Here is a 12,486-nt window from a genome sequence, read left to right as displayed (position 1 = left end):
ATGCTCGATCTCCTCGACTTTCGCGCAGCGAGGTGTAAAATTGCAACTCTCTCAGTTATTCCTTTGACTGCCATAGACATCGACTTGTGAAAACTGCTATTGCACCCCGATGCACGATCTGATGGTGTTGTCGATGTTGTCAAGCACATTTGTGTGTGTTGCACCACTCACACAGTGGCAACAACCGGTCGATGATCGTACATTCCTCCGCCAACTGCTGGCAACGCACCAACTGCTCATTCTCTCGTCAGCTCATACTTGACAACGTTTCCTCGGTCTCTTCTCCCCTCCCTCTTTCCCCATGTCCATTGACGCTATTGCCGAGCTCTCCCTCTCCACCGTGGTCCTCAACCTCGCCCGTATGTCCTCTTCCCCCTCCCTCTCCTCGCCGCCCCTCTGCCCGTGATCCCCTCCCTTGCCCTCTCCCCCTACCCGCCCTCTGCCTACTCACTCCCCAACCCCACACAGTATTGGTAGCGGTGGTCGGTGGTCTGCTGATGTTCATGAACCGGTCGTCGCGCAAGTGCCATGACCGTGATGCCCCTGCAGGCGCCATGGCTGCTGGCCCGGGTACCGGAGGTGCCGCGGGTGGTGGAGCGACGACCACGACAGCCACCGCCCGCCCGCCGTCGGCCTTCCGCGGCCGTGCCCGCCGCCGCGACTGAGCTGCAGAGCTGCAAAGCTAGGTAGGCGCTATCTGCTGAAGCAGAGGCGAGCTGGACTGAGCTATACCAGTGTCGGGGCGTTTGAGATGGTCGTGGGATGGGTCTGGTCTGTCCGATCGCTTGTCTCTGGTTGCTGCGGGGAGCAATGACCCAGCGAGTTCTCCTGTTCCGTCCGTGGCAGTGCGGTCGTTTGGTGTTCCTCACTTGGTTTACAGCGGGAGCGATGCCACGAGCTCGATGTCTGCCTGGCGTTCTGCTTGCTGCCTGCGTTGGCGCTGGGTCATGTGCGAGGCGTGCATGGTGGTCTGGCTCTTGGGCATGAACGGCTTGTAGTACGCCGGTGGGATGGAGGTCGTCTTGGCGCCGTACGCCAGCTCCTGAACCATGAATGGGTTGGTGGCCGCCGCCGGGCGTCGTGATGATCGTCCAGGGCTAGCGGCCGTGGCTGGCCGAGAGTCGCGGCGGAACATAGTCCCACCCTCGGCCGACACAATGCCAAAGCCCGGCATGGTCGAGTGGCCTGTGCCCGGCCGGACGGCGTGCTGCCTGTCGCCATTGCGCCCGCGGGCTGGTGGGATGTAAACGTTGCGCTGTGAAGACGGATAGTAGTCGTCAACAAGAGCGGGGCGGAGCTTGGGCGCGGGTGCAGCAGCCCCACCGTTGGCCGAGTCGACAGCAAACGGCGGCGGAGCGACCACGGAGCGATGCGGGCCGACAAGACGCTTGCCACGCCGGCTGCGGCGGCGGGTGACAGTGGCGGTTGTTGGGCGGGTCTTGGGCGGGTGTGGGGCAGGAGGCGCCGGCTTGGGTACGGGTGCGGGCATAGGGGCTGGGGTTGGTAGAGCAGCGGCAGGTGTCGCGGCAGGCACCGGCGCAGGGGGCTCGGAAGCGACCGGCGGAGAAAGAGCTGGTTTGGGCTCTGGTTTGGGCGGTGAGGCGACAAGCTCGAGCTGCGGGGCGGCTGCAGCGCTACCGTTGAGCATAGGCAGCGAAGTTGCGGCCGGGGCGTCGGCGTGGTGATGGCCATCGAGAAGGATATAGTCCGGGTCGAGCGGGTTGCCCTTGCGATCGCCCTTCATGCGGCGGATGCGCGGCGAGTCGACCGTCTTGTGAGCAAAGGCGGATGTGTTCGAAGAGGTGGGTGGACGGGCAGCAGGTGGCGGTGGGGGCGGGTGCGAGCCATCCACATCACCGATGACCACCTTGGCCGGGAGCATGGCGCGCGAGCGATCGATGTCCTCTACCATGCCAGCCTTGGTGTACTTAAGGGCACGTGGGGCGTGCGAGATGATGTAGTCATCGACGCGCGGTGGACCCATGACGTACTGCGGGTTGAGCGGGTTGGTTTGGCGGGTGGAGCGCCAGGCGCAGGCGTTGTTGATGTCGGCGACGGCGAGCGGATTGCGGCGAAAGGGAGGAGCCGGGGCTGTGTGCGCGCCGTCGATGTCGTCAGTCTGTAGCGGGTTGCGGATCGAGCGCGAGGCGTAGTGTGACTTGGACTTTGCGCCTTGGATGTCGTCGACGGCGAGGACGTTGCGCGGTGGGGCGGTGGCACTTGCTCTCGCTGCGGCGGCTGCGTGGTCCGGCATGCGCGGAAGAATGCCACCGGCCTCTTCGGACATACCTGGCGGGAGTGAGCCATCGGCCCGGCGATGCTCACCGCCGACTTTCCCGTACGAAGGGGCCAGCGGGTTGGTGTGCCGACGGGTTTGGAAGCGAACAACCTGCGGCTGCGAGCCGGCAATGTCCTTGTTGGAGAGGGCGTATGCTGGCGCGTTCGTTCTTGCTCGATGCAGCGGACGCGGCCTGTAGCCAAGCCAAAGCGGAGCAGGAGGCGTGCATCGGAAGCGCAGGCGACGGGGCGGCAATGGCAAGCGACGGCGGGGGGGGGGGGGGCGGATGAGGGAGCGATGGCAGACCACCAGGAAGGCCAATACACCGCCAAAGCACCACCATACGAGACCATCACCCGTAGACACACCATAAACCAACCACACATATGAGTCTCCATCATATGGTTGTACCCCACTCTGCTCCCCATCCCCATCCCCACGGCCCATGGCCCCGCCACCACCTCAGCCCAACGGTCGAAAACAGGCGCCAATGGCAGGGGAGGGGAAGAGGAGGGGGAGGGGGGGGGGGGGGGAGGGTAAGAAGGAAGAGGGGGAGGGGACTGGAAGGAGCGTACCTGTCTATGGGTTCAAGGGGAGGACGGGGCAGTGCGTCGTAGCGGCGGCGTGGGCGTGCGCCGGATATGTCTGCGGTGGTGAGGGAGGAGGGCGGATGCGGGGCACGGCGGTGGCGGGCACCTGGACTCCCTCCGGAGGGGAGGGTACGGAGATAGGAGGTGTCAGCACGGGTGGCTGTCGGATGGTTGTCCCCGCGGAACCATGACCATGCGCTCTCGTCTCCCTCTCGTCCCGCCATCTCTGTCGAGCTCTCGGCCACAGCGACAAAGAGAGTCGGTGAGAGAGCAGCTTGCCCGCCTGGCCGCCTGGCCGCCTGGCCGCCTGGCCGCCTGGCCACCTGACCACCTGCCCTGCCAGCCATCCATCACCCTGCCCTGCCAGCCATCCATCACCCTGCCCTGCCAGCCATACATCACCCTGCCCTGCCTGCCATCCATCACCCTGCCCTGCCAGCTATACATCACCCTGCCCTGCCTGCCATCCATCACCCTGCCCTGCCAGCCATCCATCACCCTGCCCTGCCAGCCATCCATCACCCTACCCTGCCAGCCATCCATCACCCTGCCCTACCAGCCATCCATCACCCTGCCCTGCCAGCCATACATCACCCTGCCCTGCCAGCCATCCATCACCCTGCCCTACCAGCCATCCATCACCCTGCCCTGCCTGCCATCCGTCAGTCACCGGTCATCTGTTCCCACTCCAGCTGCCGGCCGTCGCCCACCCCCCCCGGGTCCGTCAAATGGCACCGTCTCAGCCAGGTCGGCCGCATATCATCAAGGTGGCCATCGCACCGATCGGGACAGGTTACTCACCCTTTCATCCCCAACTTGCACGAGATGCTCGCTCTCCCAACAAGTTGGGCGGTTGTGGGTGTGTGTGTGTTGGCCAGTGATGGCTCGGCCCGCCAGCTCTAGCCGGCCGGATCGAGATAGCCACACATGCCCAACTATTTCGAGATGCTTGCGGTCTAAAGACGGCGGCGACATGCAGGGATTGCATGCCACCATGCGCGGCATGCTCCGCTGGGTGTTGCCGCTGAGTGGGGCTGGACCTGGGATCGGTGGTGTTGGGCGGGACGGCGGGCAAGGCAAAGGACTCCACCTCACTCGACGAGCATGGCATCTGAAGCAGGCCCATCGTCTGTGGGCGGGGACGGGAGTGGAGGCCATGGAGAACTTGCTGCTGACCCTCTGTACGAGGACTCGTTCCTCTCACGGGTCAAGCTCTTCCAGCTGCAGCCTACCAGTGGCAAGTGGGAGGAGATGGGCTTTGGCTTTGCCTCGGTAGCCTCCATTGTACGTGAGTGACTGTGGTGGAAGGGGAGGAGGGAGGAAGGTGCTGGTGGGTCTGCGGTTGCGGCTGTGGCAACGGCTGGGGCTGGCACGGGTGTGCTTGCAGGGGAGGGGAGGGGAAAGGGGGTATACTGCGCCTCTGTATGCCTCTGTTTGTCGTTATCCATACCTCCTCCTTTCCTGTTCCCCTTCCCCCCCCCCTCCCTGTCGCTGCTGCTAGGTGGCCACTCCCTGACACCAATTTTGACCTCTTGCCCTCAGCTCTCCCGCTGCTTAGCCAGGCTGGAACTGGCTTGGGAAATGGTGTCCGGATCCGGGGGAGTGGGTGGGAGCTGGGTGGGGAGGTAGGGGCTGGTGTTGGGCGGGGTGCTGGGCGTGGGGAATGGACTCACATGTGGTTGTTGTTGTTTATGGTGTCTGGTGCTGTGCGGCCGTGGCTGGGGCGGCACGTCGGCGATTCTCGGCTCGGCTCGGCGGGGCGGTGGTGGGCTCTGGCGTTGTGGGGTTGATGCGTGGCTCGGGACGGGCTGGTGTTGGGCGTGTGGGATGTGGTGCTGGTGATGATTCCGGATTGCAGGCGGATGGGCGGTACTACCTGGTCATTGTGTCGGAGGAAAAGCCGGACTCGGTGTTGGTGTGGACAGCAATCGACGACTCGGCCATCTTCCAGATCCAAGAAGAGTCGCTCATTGTGTGGGCAGATTCAGAGAACAAGCTGGACCTTGCAATCTCGTTTCAGGAGCCGCGCGGGCGCGACATTGTGTTCCAAGACATTTGCCAGGCGCAGCGGCTGCAGCAGGACGGCGGGCCGCAGGCGATGGAGCTTGAGTCGCCGGGCGACAATGACGAGGAAGAGGACGAGCGCGAGCTTGATGTGGGGAGCTCGGGTGCAGCTGGCACAGGAGGACAGGGTGGAAGCGGAAGCGGTGGGCAGGCTGCGGTGGCGCCAGCGTCGGGTACGAGCGGGAGCTCGTTCTCGATCTCGCCCTTCCGCCGTTTGTGCGGCTTGAGGACGAGGAGTCGATGTACATGGAAGTGCCGCCGGTGAGTGTGGAAACACTGGGCGCCCTGGCCAGCACGCTAGAGAACGTGCCAATGGCGCAGCGGCAGGCTGTGGCGTCGATTGTGCTCACGCAGGGATATGTCGACGAGCTGCTGATGCTGTTTGACACGCTGGAAGAGGCAGGCAACATTGACAAGCTGCACGAGGTCTTTGCTGTCTTCAAGGCCCTCATTCTGCTTAACGAGCAGGCGCTCATCGAGATGCTGCTCTCCAAGGCTTACATTGTGCGTGTCATCGGTGCGCTCGAGTACGATCCCGAACTCCCGACGCGGCCGCGGCACCGCGAGTTCCTCCTCTCCAAGGCCAAGTTCAAGCAGGTGCTCCCGTTTGCCTCGCCTGAGCTGGAGGACACCATCCACCAGACGTTCAAAGTCTCGTACATCAAGGACGTGGTTTTGCCACGTGTCCTCGACGACGCTACCTTTACAACACTCAACACGCTCATCTACTTTAACAACGTGGAAATCATCGAGCAGGTCTACGCCGATGAGCAGTACCTGCCGTCGGTCTTCCAGCAGGTCGTCGCCGCCGACGCGCAGCCGGAGCGAATCAAGGAGTTTGTCCTGTTTCTGGACGAGTTCTTCTCGCTCACCAAGATGCTGCAGCTGAAGCGGCGGACAGAGATGTACCGCGACCTGTGCTCCAAGGGCTTGCTCGACATCTTTGAGCCGACGATTGACTCGCCGGAGAACGCGGTCCGCATGGCGTCGACAGACATCTTTGCCTGCGTCGTCACCCACGATCCGAACATCATGATTGCCTACCTGCTGGGTCAGGAGGCCGTTGACTACCCGCTGCTGCGCAAGATCATGGTCCAGCTGACGTGCGACCCGGAAAATGGGGTCCAGACACAGCTGACCGAGGCGCTCCGGGTCCTGCTGGACATGGAGTCGCTCAAGGACTGCCCGCAGCAGGAGGAGTTCCTCACCCTCTTCTACGACAAGATGATCCACATCCTGTGCGCGCCGTTCCAGTCTGATGCTGGCGAGGCGGCCGGGCCGTCGTCGGGCGCGGCGGTGGCCGGCCAAGGCGAGTCGGCAACTGCAGGCATCAGAGGCGAAGGGTCGACGCTCGCCAACTCGCGGCTCTACGGCTTCATCAAGAACAACGTGTCGGACCTGCTCTCGTTCTGCATCCAACAGCACGGCTACCGGTGCAAGTACTTTATTCTGAGCAACAACATTGCGTCGAACGTGCTCAAGCTTGCGCTCTCGCGAGACATGTACCTCGCCCTTGCCGCTGTCCGGTTTATGCGCGCCTTCCTCGCTGTGGGTGACGTGCGCTACTGGCGTTACATGATCAACAACCGCCTGTTCGAGCCCATCATCGAGCGGTTCATGCTCAACGGCGCCCGTGACAACCTTTACACTGCCGCCGTCGCCGAGCTTCTTAACTTTGTGGGTCGGACCGGCGTCTCATCCATCATCGAGCACATCATGACGTATATGCCGCGACTGAACTGCTCGCCGTTCTCGTTTGTGTTTGAGGACCTGCGTACCACGGCCGAGCAGCTCCGCAAGAAGCGCGAGAACAACGCCGAGCGCCACCCGTTCCCGGTCCAGGTCACCTCGGAGGCCATGCGCCGGTCCAAGTCGTCAACACAGGAGCAGCGTGCGCTATTTGGTGCTGCTGCCGCCACCGCTCTCGACCGCGGCCCGCCGTCATCCGACGACGACGACTCGCTAGCATCGTCCTCGGTCTCGGGCTCAGCCTCTCTCGCTGTTGACGATGAGGTCACCTCGGAGACCGGCTCGTCATCGTCATCGGCCTCAGGTTCATCCAAGTCGTCCCGCGCACGATCCGATGACGACGGCGAGAGCGGCGTCCCAAGTCTAGTTGCCGAGCACGAGCGTGCCGGAAAGAGGCGCAAGTCGCTCACCGGCCTGCCGGCCGGTGGTGTGGCCTGAGTCAGTCGTATGCGGGCCAACGGCCAAAAGCCGTGACCCTAGTCGCCAAGCCTCGAGCGCTCAGCCCAAGCCTGTTGTTGGCGGCGTGGTTGTGGTTTCATTTTATGGCTTGCAAAGCTCGCGAGTGCGTCGTTACGCCATCTTGGCCTTGCCCGGCTCACCGAACGGGTGCTCGGCACAGGCCATGCGGACGACGAGTGTGATCGGAACGAGCAGGTACGGAATGTAAATGGCGATTAGTGTGGCCCGAAGCTCGGGAGTGAGCACGCCGCCGGGCGAGTCTGCCTTGGGCTCGGCGTAGGCGATCTCTGCCAGGATGGGCACGAGCGTGGTCGCCACGTGAGCTCCGTAGATGATGGCCGGGATGCGGATCCAGTTGCGCTTGGCAACAAAGGCGTAGACGGCGACAAAGAAGAACGGCAGCTGAAGAAGCGCCTCGCAGACCACCAGCGAGACAAACCACCGCGGCGGGTCGGCAACCAGCGGGTCGTGGAAGGTCTCCACATGGTACGCTAGCAGTTCCTTGGCAAATCCGGGAACCAGCTCGGCCACCACCGGCAGGCACTGGGCGTCAATGAGGGCCGTCGTCGGAATGTGGACCGCAAAGTAGACCAGAAACACAGCATCTAGCCACCACATCGTCTTCTACCTGTACTCTATGTCTTTTGTGTGAGCCTGTCAAGTGTCTTCGCCTCCACCGTCGCCGTCTCCCAGCGGTAGCTAGGGCCGGCCGGCCCTGTCGCACATCTGCCGTGGGCCACCCCGACGGCATCGCCCTGGCCTGGCCTGGCCTGCTGGCATGGCAACTCTCCATCAGACCACACCCCGTCGACTACCAGATGCTCAAGTTGGTTGATGGCTGTGCCATAGGAGTAGGCACCCCATATTTGGCCCTCCATCGCCATGGATGTCGTGCCTTGTCAACTTGGCCGTAGCTGGGCGGGTCACCAGGGGGGCGTACACAGCGTCCTCCCCCCCCCTTACTTCCCGCCCACCTTCCTCACCTCCTTCTCCCTCTCCTTCTTCCTCCCCCTCCTCCCCCCTCCCCCCCGCCCCACACACACACTACACTCGCAGGGGCATGGCAGTACAAGAGCTTGCCCCCGCAGTGAAGGAGCTGCAGCTTGTAGAGCCTGCACCTCGTCCACGAGTTCCCTATCCCCTCCTAGACCATCGTACGTAGCCCCTGCCTTGTCAAACGGCGCCTTCCCTCGGTCCGGTCTGTGACAACACTGAGAGAGAGAGAGAGGGGGGAAGGGAGGGAGGGAGGGGGGGAGTGAGGGAGTGAGGGAGGGAGGGTGAAGGGGAGGGTGAATGTGTACTGTGGTGGTGGTTGTAGTGGCTGTGGTGGCTGTAGTGGCTGTAGTGGCTGTAGTGGCTGTGGTGGTGGCTCTGGTGGTGGCTGTGGTCAGGAGGGCGACATGATGGTCGATGTGTCCTCACAAGTGTATGTGTGTGTATGTGTGTGTATGCGTGTGTGTATGCGTGTATGTGTGTGTATGCGTGTGTGTGTATGCGTGTGTGTGTATGCGTGTGTATGCGTGCGTGTATGTCCCGATCAACTTGGTCATCCCCTCATGCTGGTCATCATCGCACCGATCTCGGCCTCCCTCCTGTTCACACACTGCAGAAGTCTATCAGCAGACGGGAGGCAATGAGGCGTTTGTGGTCCGTCCCGCCACAGTCCATTTTGGCGGCTTTACACCAAACAACTCGCATAGCCTTGTGGTGGCGGTGGTCAACACATCGTCAGTTCCGCAGCGGCTGCACATCGTCCCGCCGCAGTCTGCGTACTTTTCGCTGACTTACGTCAAGAAGGCGCCGTTCATCGCTCCTGGCATGGCACTCAAGCTCAGGGTCTCGTTCCAGCCGACCGAGTTGCGCTACTACTACGACTGCATCCGGCTTCACTGCCCTGGCGCCAACCTCCTTGTCCCCATCCACGGCTACCCAGTGGTGGCCAAAGTCGAGTTTCCCAAGGTTGTCGACTTTGGCATTGTTGAGCTCGGCAATCACGCGTCGCGCTCGTTCCAGCTTGCCACCGACGTGCCGATCGAGTTTGACTACGCCATTACGCCGGCTGGCGGCGTCCCGCTCTCGCCATGCTTTGATGTCTCGCCGGCCAGCGGAGTCATCCCTGCAGAGGGCTCTGTCACCGTCACCATCACATACACTCCGCTCGAGTACGTGACTGCGTCGGCGCAACTTGAGCTCAACGTCTCGCAGTTCAACTTTGAGCCGCGCCGCTGCTCATTGGCCGGCTCGTCGCAGCCAGGCCTTCTGCGCGACGCGCTCGTTCGCCGCATGAACGCTGCTGCCGAGGAGCGGACCGCGGTCCTTGCCGAGGATCTCAAGCGGGTGACCTACGGCGGCGCCGCAGTAGTTGTTACCCAAGCTGTCGACTCGTACGATACCAACGTCAAGATTGTCCACTCGGGCGGCGGCGCCGGCCACGGTGACCCGTACACCCGAAAGCTTCAGCGCAAGGCCTCAATGCGGAGGCGGACACTGCGTGCTGCCGGTGTTGATCCGCGGAGTCATGAGCCAGCTGGAAGCGGGAGCGAACCCGGGCGCGCTCGCGGACCCATTGCTGTGCACACCAGCGATGCCGAAGAGCTGGAGCGTCTCTCGTCGCACGGCAATGTGGTAGCTATCCTCGCCCAGCGTGGACGTGGCCGCTCGCGCTCTAAGACTCTTCGCACTGCCATCGCGGAGAAACATGAGGCACAGGCGCGGGCCTCGCAGTTCAAGTCGTCGCTCGACGAGCTCTTTGCCGACCCCTTTGAGTCGCGCCAGGTCAAGGAGTATGCTTTCTCCGAAGTGCTTACCGAGCAAGCCGCCATCCGCCGCGCCAACGAGCTCAAACTCTCGGTTGCCCGTGGCGCAAACCTGCCATCAGACGCCGAACTCGCGCGCATTGTGGAGCTCCGGGACGCCCACGACGAACAGGTAGCTGATGTGGAGACCGAGCGCGCGCTCGCGGCCCGTATCCCTTGGTCGTCGTCGGAGCGGCCCACGCTAACTCAGGCCGGCCTCCCGTTTGCGGTGCGGAATCCCAAGTTTGATGCGCTCATGTCAGTCGAGTGGGAGCGCCGTGTCCGCGCACTCACCCGCCTCCGTGACGTGGTGCGAACGCTCATTGTCCGAGCGCGCGCCAACAAGCGGCTGGCCAAGATTCGCGCCTTTCTCACTGTCGTCGGCTTTGACAAAGACAAGATCGCTGCTATTGTCCAGGACGAGAAGCGCCAGCAAGAGGCTGCGCTCGTCGCCCATCAGCAAAAGGCCGAGACGCTGCCGCTGACAGCTCGCGCCTCCCAGGTTCTTGTCGACGTCCTTCCGTTGTGCTTGGTGAAGATGCCGCCCTGCTGGGCGGGCGCGGCGCCGACGGTGTCGACCTCGCACCCCTACCGGTCACCACCATGCGCCATGCACTCGATCTGCAGCCGCACAAGCTGCAGGCCCATGTCTACGTCGAGGTCAACCACTACCGGCCGTATCCGCTGCCGCAGCACTCGGTCTGGGTGCCGTTTGAGGAGGAACGCGAACTGCGGACAGGCGCCGAAGAAGAGGACATCTCGCGGTCGGTACCGGCTGATGCAGTCGTGCGCTCGGCTGACGCTGGCCGCGTTTGGCGCGAGTCGGACACTGTTGCGCCGGCCCTGCCCGAGCCGCTTCCGGCGGTCCTTCGCGCACCGCCGCTTCTGCCAGAGCTACACATCTTCAATCCCGCGCCGCAACTTCCGAGCTGCGTTCCGCTCGTTCCCTACTCGGAGGTCGACGACGCGCACCTTTTCCGGCCGCGGGCGCTTGACGCCGGAGGCCTTGCCGCCTCGCGCAACCGCATCGAGGCGTCGCTCGCGCACGCCAAAGCCTTTTCCAAGCCGTCCCAACACCTTGTGCCGCGAACGGGTGCACCGTTTGCCGTTCCTTCGCCGCCACCGCCGCTGGTCTCAGCTACGGACCTCGGCGAGCGCTCCGGGCCCGGCAGCCACAGCTGCGGCGAATCGCGCGGCGAGGCTGGCATGTTCTCGGCCGCGGATCTCGACCGCGAGGCAGCAGCTGCAGTGAGTGACGTTGACGTCGGCCTGCCCATCCCGTCCAAAGCGCTGCTCAAGGTCGAGTTTCCGCCTGTGGCGGCTGCAGCGGCCAGCGCTGTGCGGCTCTCCGTTGTTGAGCGGCAGCTCGAGGTTGAGGCGCAGACCGTCCGCCGCAACCGGCTCGATGGCATGCAAGGCCGGCTGGCGCGGCTCTCGTCGCTCTTTGTCTCGCATGACGTGAAGCGGCTGCTCTCAGCCTCGGCCGGAGCAAGCAGCGCACAGTCGGAGTAAATCGCGTTCATTCATATGTCCGTGCCGTAGTAGCGGTCGCCAAAGGTGCCGAGACCAGGAACGACGTAGTCACCCTTGACGGCCTCATCGACCTCGCCGACACAGATGGTGAGGCCCGGGAAGGCGGCGAGGATGGAGCAGACGGCGCGGCGCGAGGCAACGAGAGTAACCAGGATGACGTTCTCCTCAGGCACGCCCGACTTGAGAAGAACCTTCATGGCGCGGATGATGGTGCGGCCCGATGAGGCAACCGGATCCATGAGCAGGACCTTGCGCGACGAGACGTCCTCCGGGAGCCGCGCGTAGATCAGGTCGCGCGAGTTCTCCTCGGTGTTCTTCTGGATCAGGATCTTGCCAATGCGAACCGGCCCGCAGACCGACCGCAGAGCGTCTTCCATCGACTCGCCGGACCGGATGACCGCCACGCCGCAGATCGACGACGCCCACGAGAGGCCGACAAACTCGTCGCCGGTCGGCGTGATCACTGTCTTGGATTCATACGGAAGCAACGACAGCGCAAACTCGACTACCAGCCGGGTCAGCCGGTCGCAGGTAAAGACAAAGTCCGACCGGACCGTCTCTCGGTTACGGATGATGGTGAACATGCCCTTGATCTGGTTCGTCGACCTCAGCACGTGGATGTGCGGCAGGACAGTGGCCTGCACCCGTTCTCCGCCCACCAACCCCACATCCACCACCGCATCCATCACACCCACCATCATATCCATCGCATCCATCGTCAACCATCGTCACGGCCGCCAATGAGTCGCGCTCCAGCGAGCCATGCCCCCGACACCTCCCCTTCCCTCCGGCCTCCCCCCACCAGTGCAACCCTCTTCCCCCCTCCCCCCTCCCCCCCCCCCTCCCCCTTTCCTGTCCCATCAATTTCCCTTCCCTCCCCCCTCCCCCCTCCCCATCCCCCCCGCCCCTCCACTGACCATGTCACCGTGTCCCCCTCTCCTCATCCCGGCAATCCGCTCAAAATGGTATCCTTCCCCCCAATCTGGGCCTACACGTGCCAAGGAACGCGCGGGACAGA

At 63.5% G+C, this 12,486-nt stretch overlaps 6 protein-coding genes across 6 annotated transcripts in view; 3 read left to right on the top strand and 3 right to left on the bottom strand.

The window, feature by feature from the left end:
* Positions 1-259: 259 nt before the first annotated feature.
* On the top strand, positions 260-1,268 carry AMSG_07648 (uncharacterized protein). Its single transcript, XM_013900661.1, has 2 exons — positions 260-359; positions 469-1,268. Exons 1-2 carry the CDS (start codon positions 302-304, stop codon positions 663-665), a joined length of 255 nt encoding a protein of 84 aa, XP_013756115.1. The 5' UTR covers positions 260-301; the 3' UTR covers positions 666-1,268.
* On the bottom strand, positions 709-2,287 carry AMSG_07647 (uncharacterized protein; the record flags this gene model as incomplete). The annotated part of the gene is made up of 2 exons (XM_013900660.1): positions 709-1,387; positions 1,607-2,287. 2 exons carry the CDS (start codon positions 2,285-2,287, stop codon positions 875-877), a joined length of 1,194 nt encoding a protein of 397 aa, XP_013756114.1. The 3' UTR covers positions 709-874.
* A 1,680-nt stretch (positions 2,288-3,967) lies between these two features.
* AMSG_07646 (serine/threonine-protein phosphatase 4 regulatory subunit 3) lies at positions 3,968-7,363 on the top strand. Its single transcript, XM_013900659.1, has 2 exons — positions 3,968-4,152; positions 4,727-7,363. The coding sequence occupies exon 2, from the start codon at positions 5,173-5,175 to the stop codon at positions 7,117-7,119; it is 1,947 nt and encodes a 648-aa protein (XP_013756113.1). The 5' UTR covers positions 3,968-4,152; positions 4,727-5,172; the 3' UTR covers positions 7,120-7,363.
* Positions 7,239-7,795, bottom strand: AMSG_07645 (transmembrane protein 97). The gene has a single exon (XM_013900658.1). The coding sequence runs from the start codon at positions 7,756-7,758 to the stop codon at positions 7,252-7,254; it is 507 nt and encodes a 168-aa protein (XP_013756112.1). The 5' UTR covers positions 7,759-7,795; the 3' UTR covers positions 7,239-7,251.
* A 389-nt stretch (positions 7,796-8,184) lies between these two features.
* On the top strand, positions 8,185-11,447 carry AMSG_07644 (uncharacterized protein; the record flags this gene model as incomplete). The annotated part of the gene is made up of 3 exons (XM_013900657.1): positions 8,185-8,294; positions 8,750-10,449; positions 10,563-11,447. The coding sequence occupies exons 1-3, from the start codon at positions 8,201-8,203 to the stop codon at positions 11,445-11,447; spliced, it is 2,679 nt and encodes an 892-aa protein (XP_013756111.1). The 5' UTR covers positions 8,185-8,200.
* Positions 11,439-12,486, bottom strand: part of AMSG_07643 (uracil phosphoribosyltransferase) — a 1,255-nt gene continuing 207 nt past the window's right edge. Inside the window, exon 2 of the mRNA XM_013900656.1 lies at positions 11,439-12,106. Within this exon, the coding sequence (XP_013756110.1) occupies positions 11,459-12,052 (594 nt within the window). The 5' untranslated portion in view covers positions 12,053-12,106 and the 3' untranslated portion in view covers positions 11,439-11,458. The remainder of the gene's footprint in view (positions 12,107-12,486) is intronic.

This window comes from Thecamonas trahens (genome assembly GCF_000142905.1).
Source record: "Thecamonas trahens ATCC 50062 unplaced genomic scaffold supercont1.35, whole genome shotgun sequence".
Lineage (NCBI taxonomy): Eukaryota > Apusomonadida > Apusomonadidae > Thecamonas > Thecamonas trahens.
This window is presented reverse-complemented; position numbering and strand designations above follow the sequence as displayed.

Bases quoted from the DNA above. Each gene is read 5' to 3' on its own strand.
- AMSG_07648 (XM_013900661.1), top strand. From the start codon at position 302: ATGTCCATTGACGCTATTGCCGAGCTCTCCCTCTCCACCGTGGTCCTC. The intron at 360-468 runs GTATGTCCTCTT...AACCCCACACAG, and splicing joins CGTGGTCCTCAACCTCGCCC to TATTGGTAGCGGTGGTCGGT.
- AMSG_07646 (XM_013900659.1), top strand. From the start codon at position 5,173: ATGTACATGGAAGTGCCGCCGGTGAGTGTGGAAACACTGGGCGCCCTG.
- AMSG_07645 (XM_013900658.1), bottom strand. From the start codon at position 7,758: ATGTGGTGGCTAGATGCTGTGTTTCTGGTCTACTTTGCGGTCCACATT.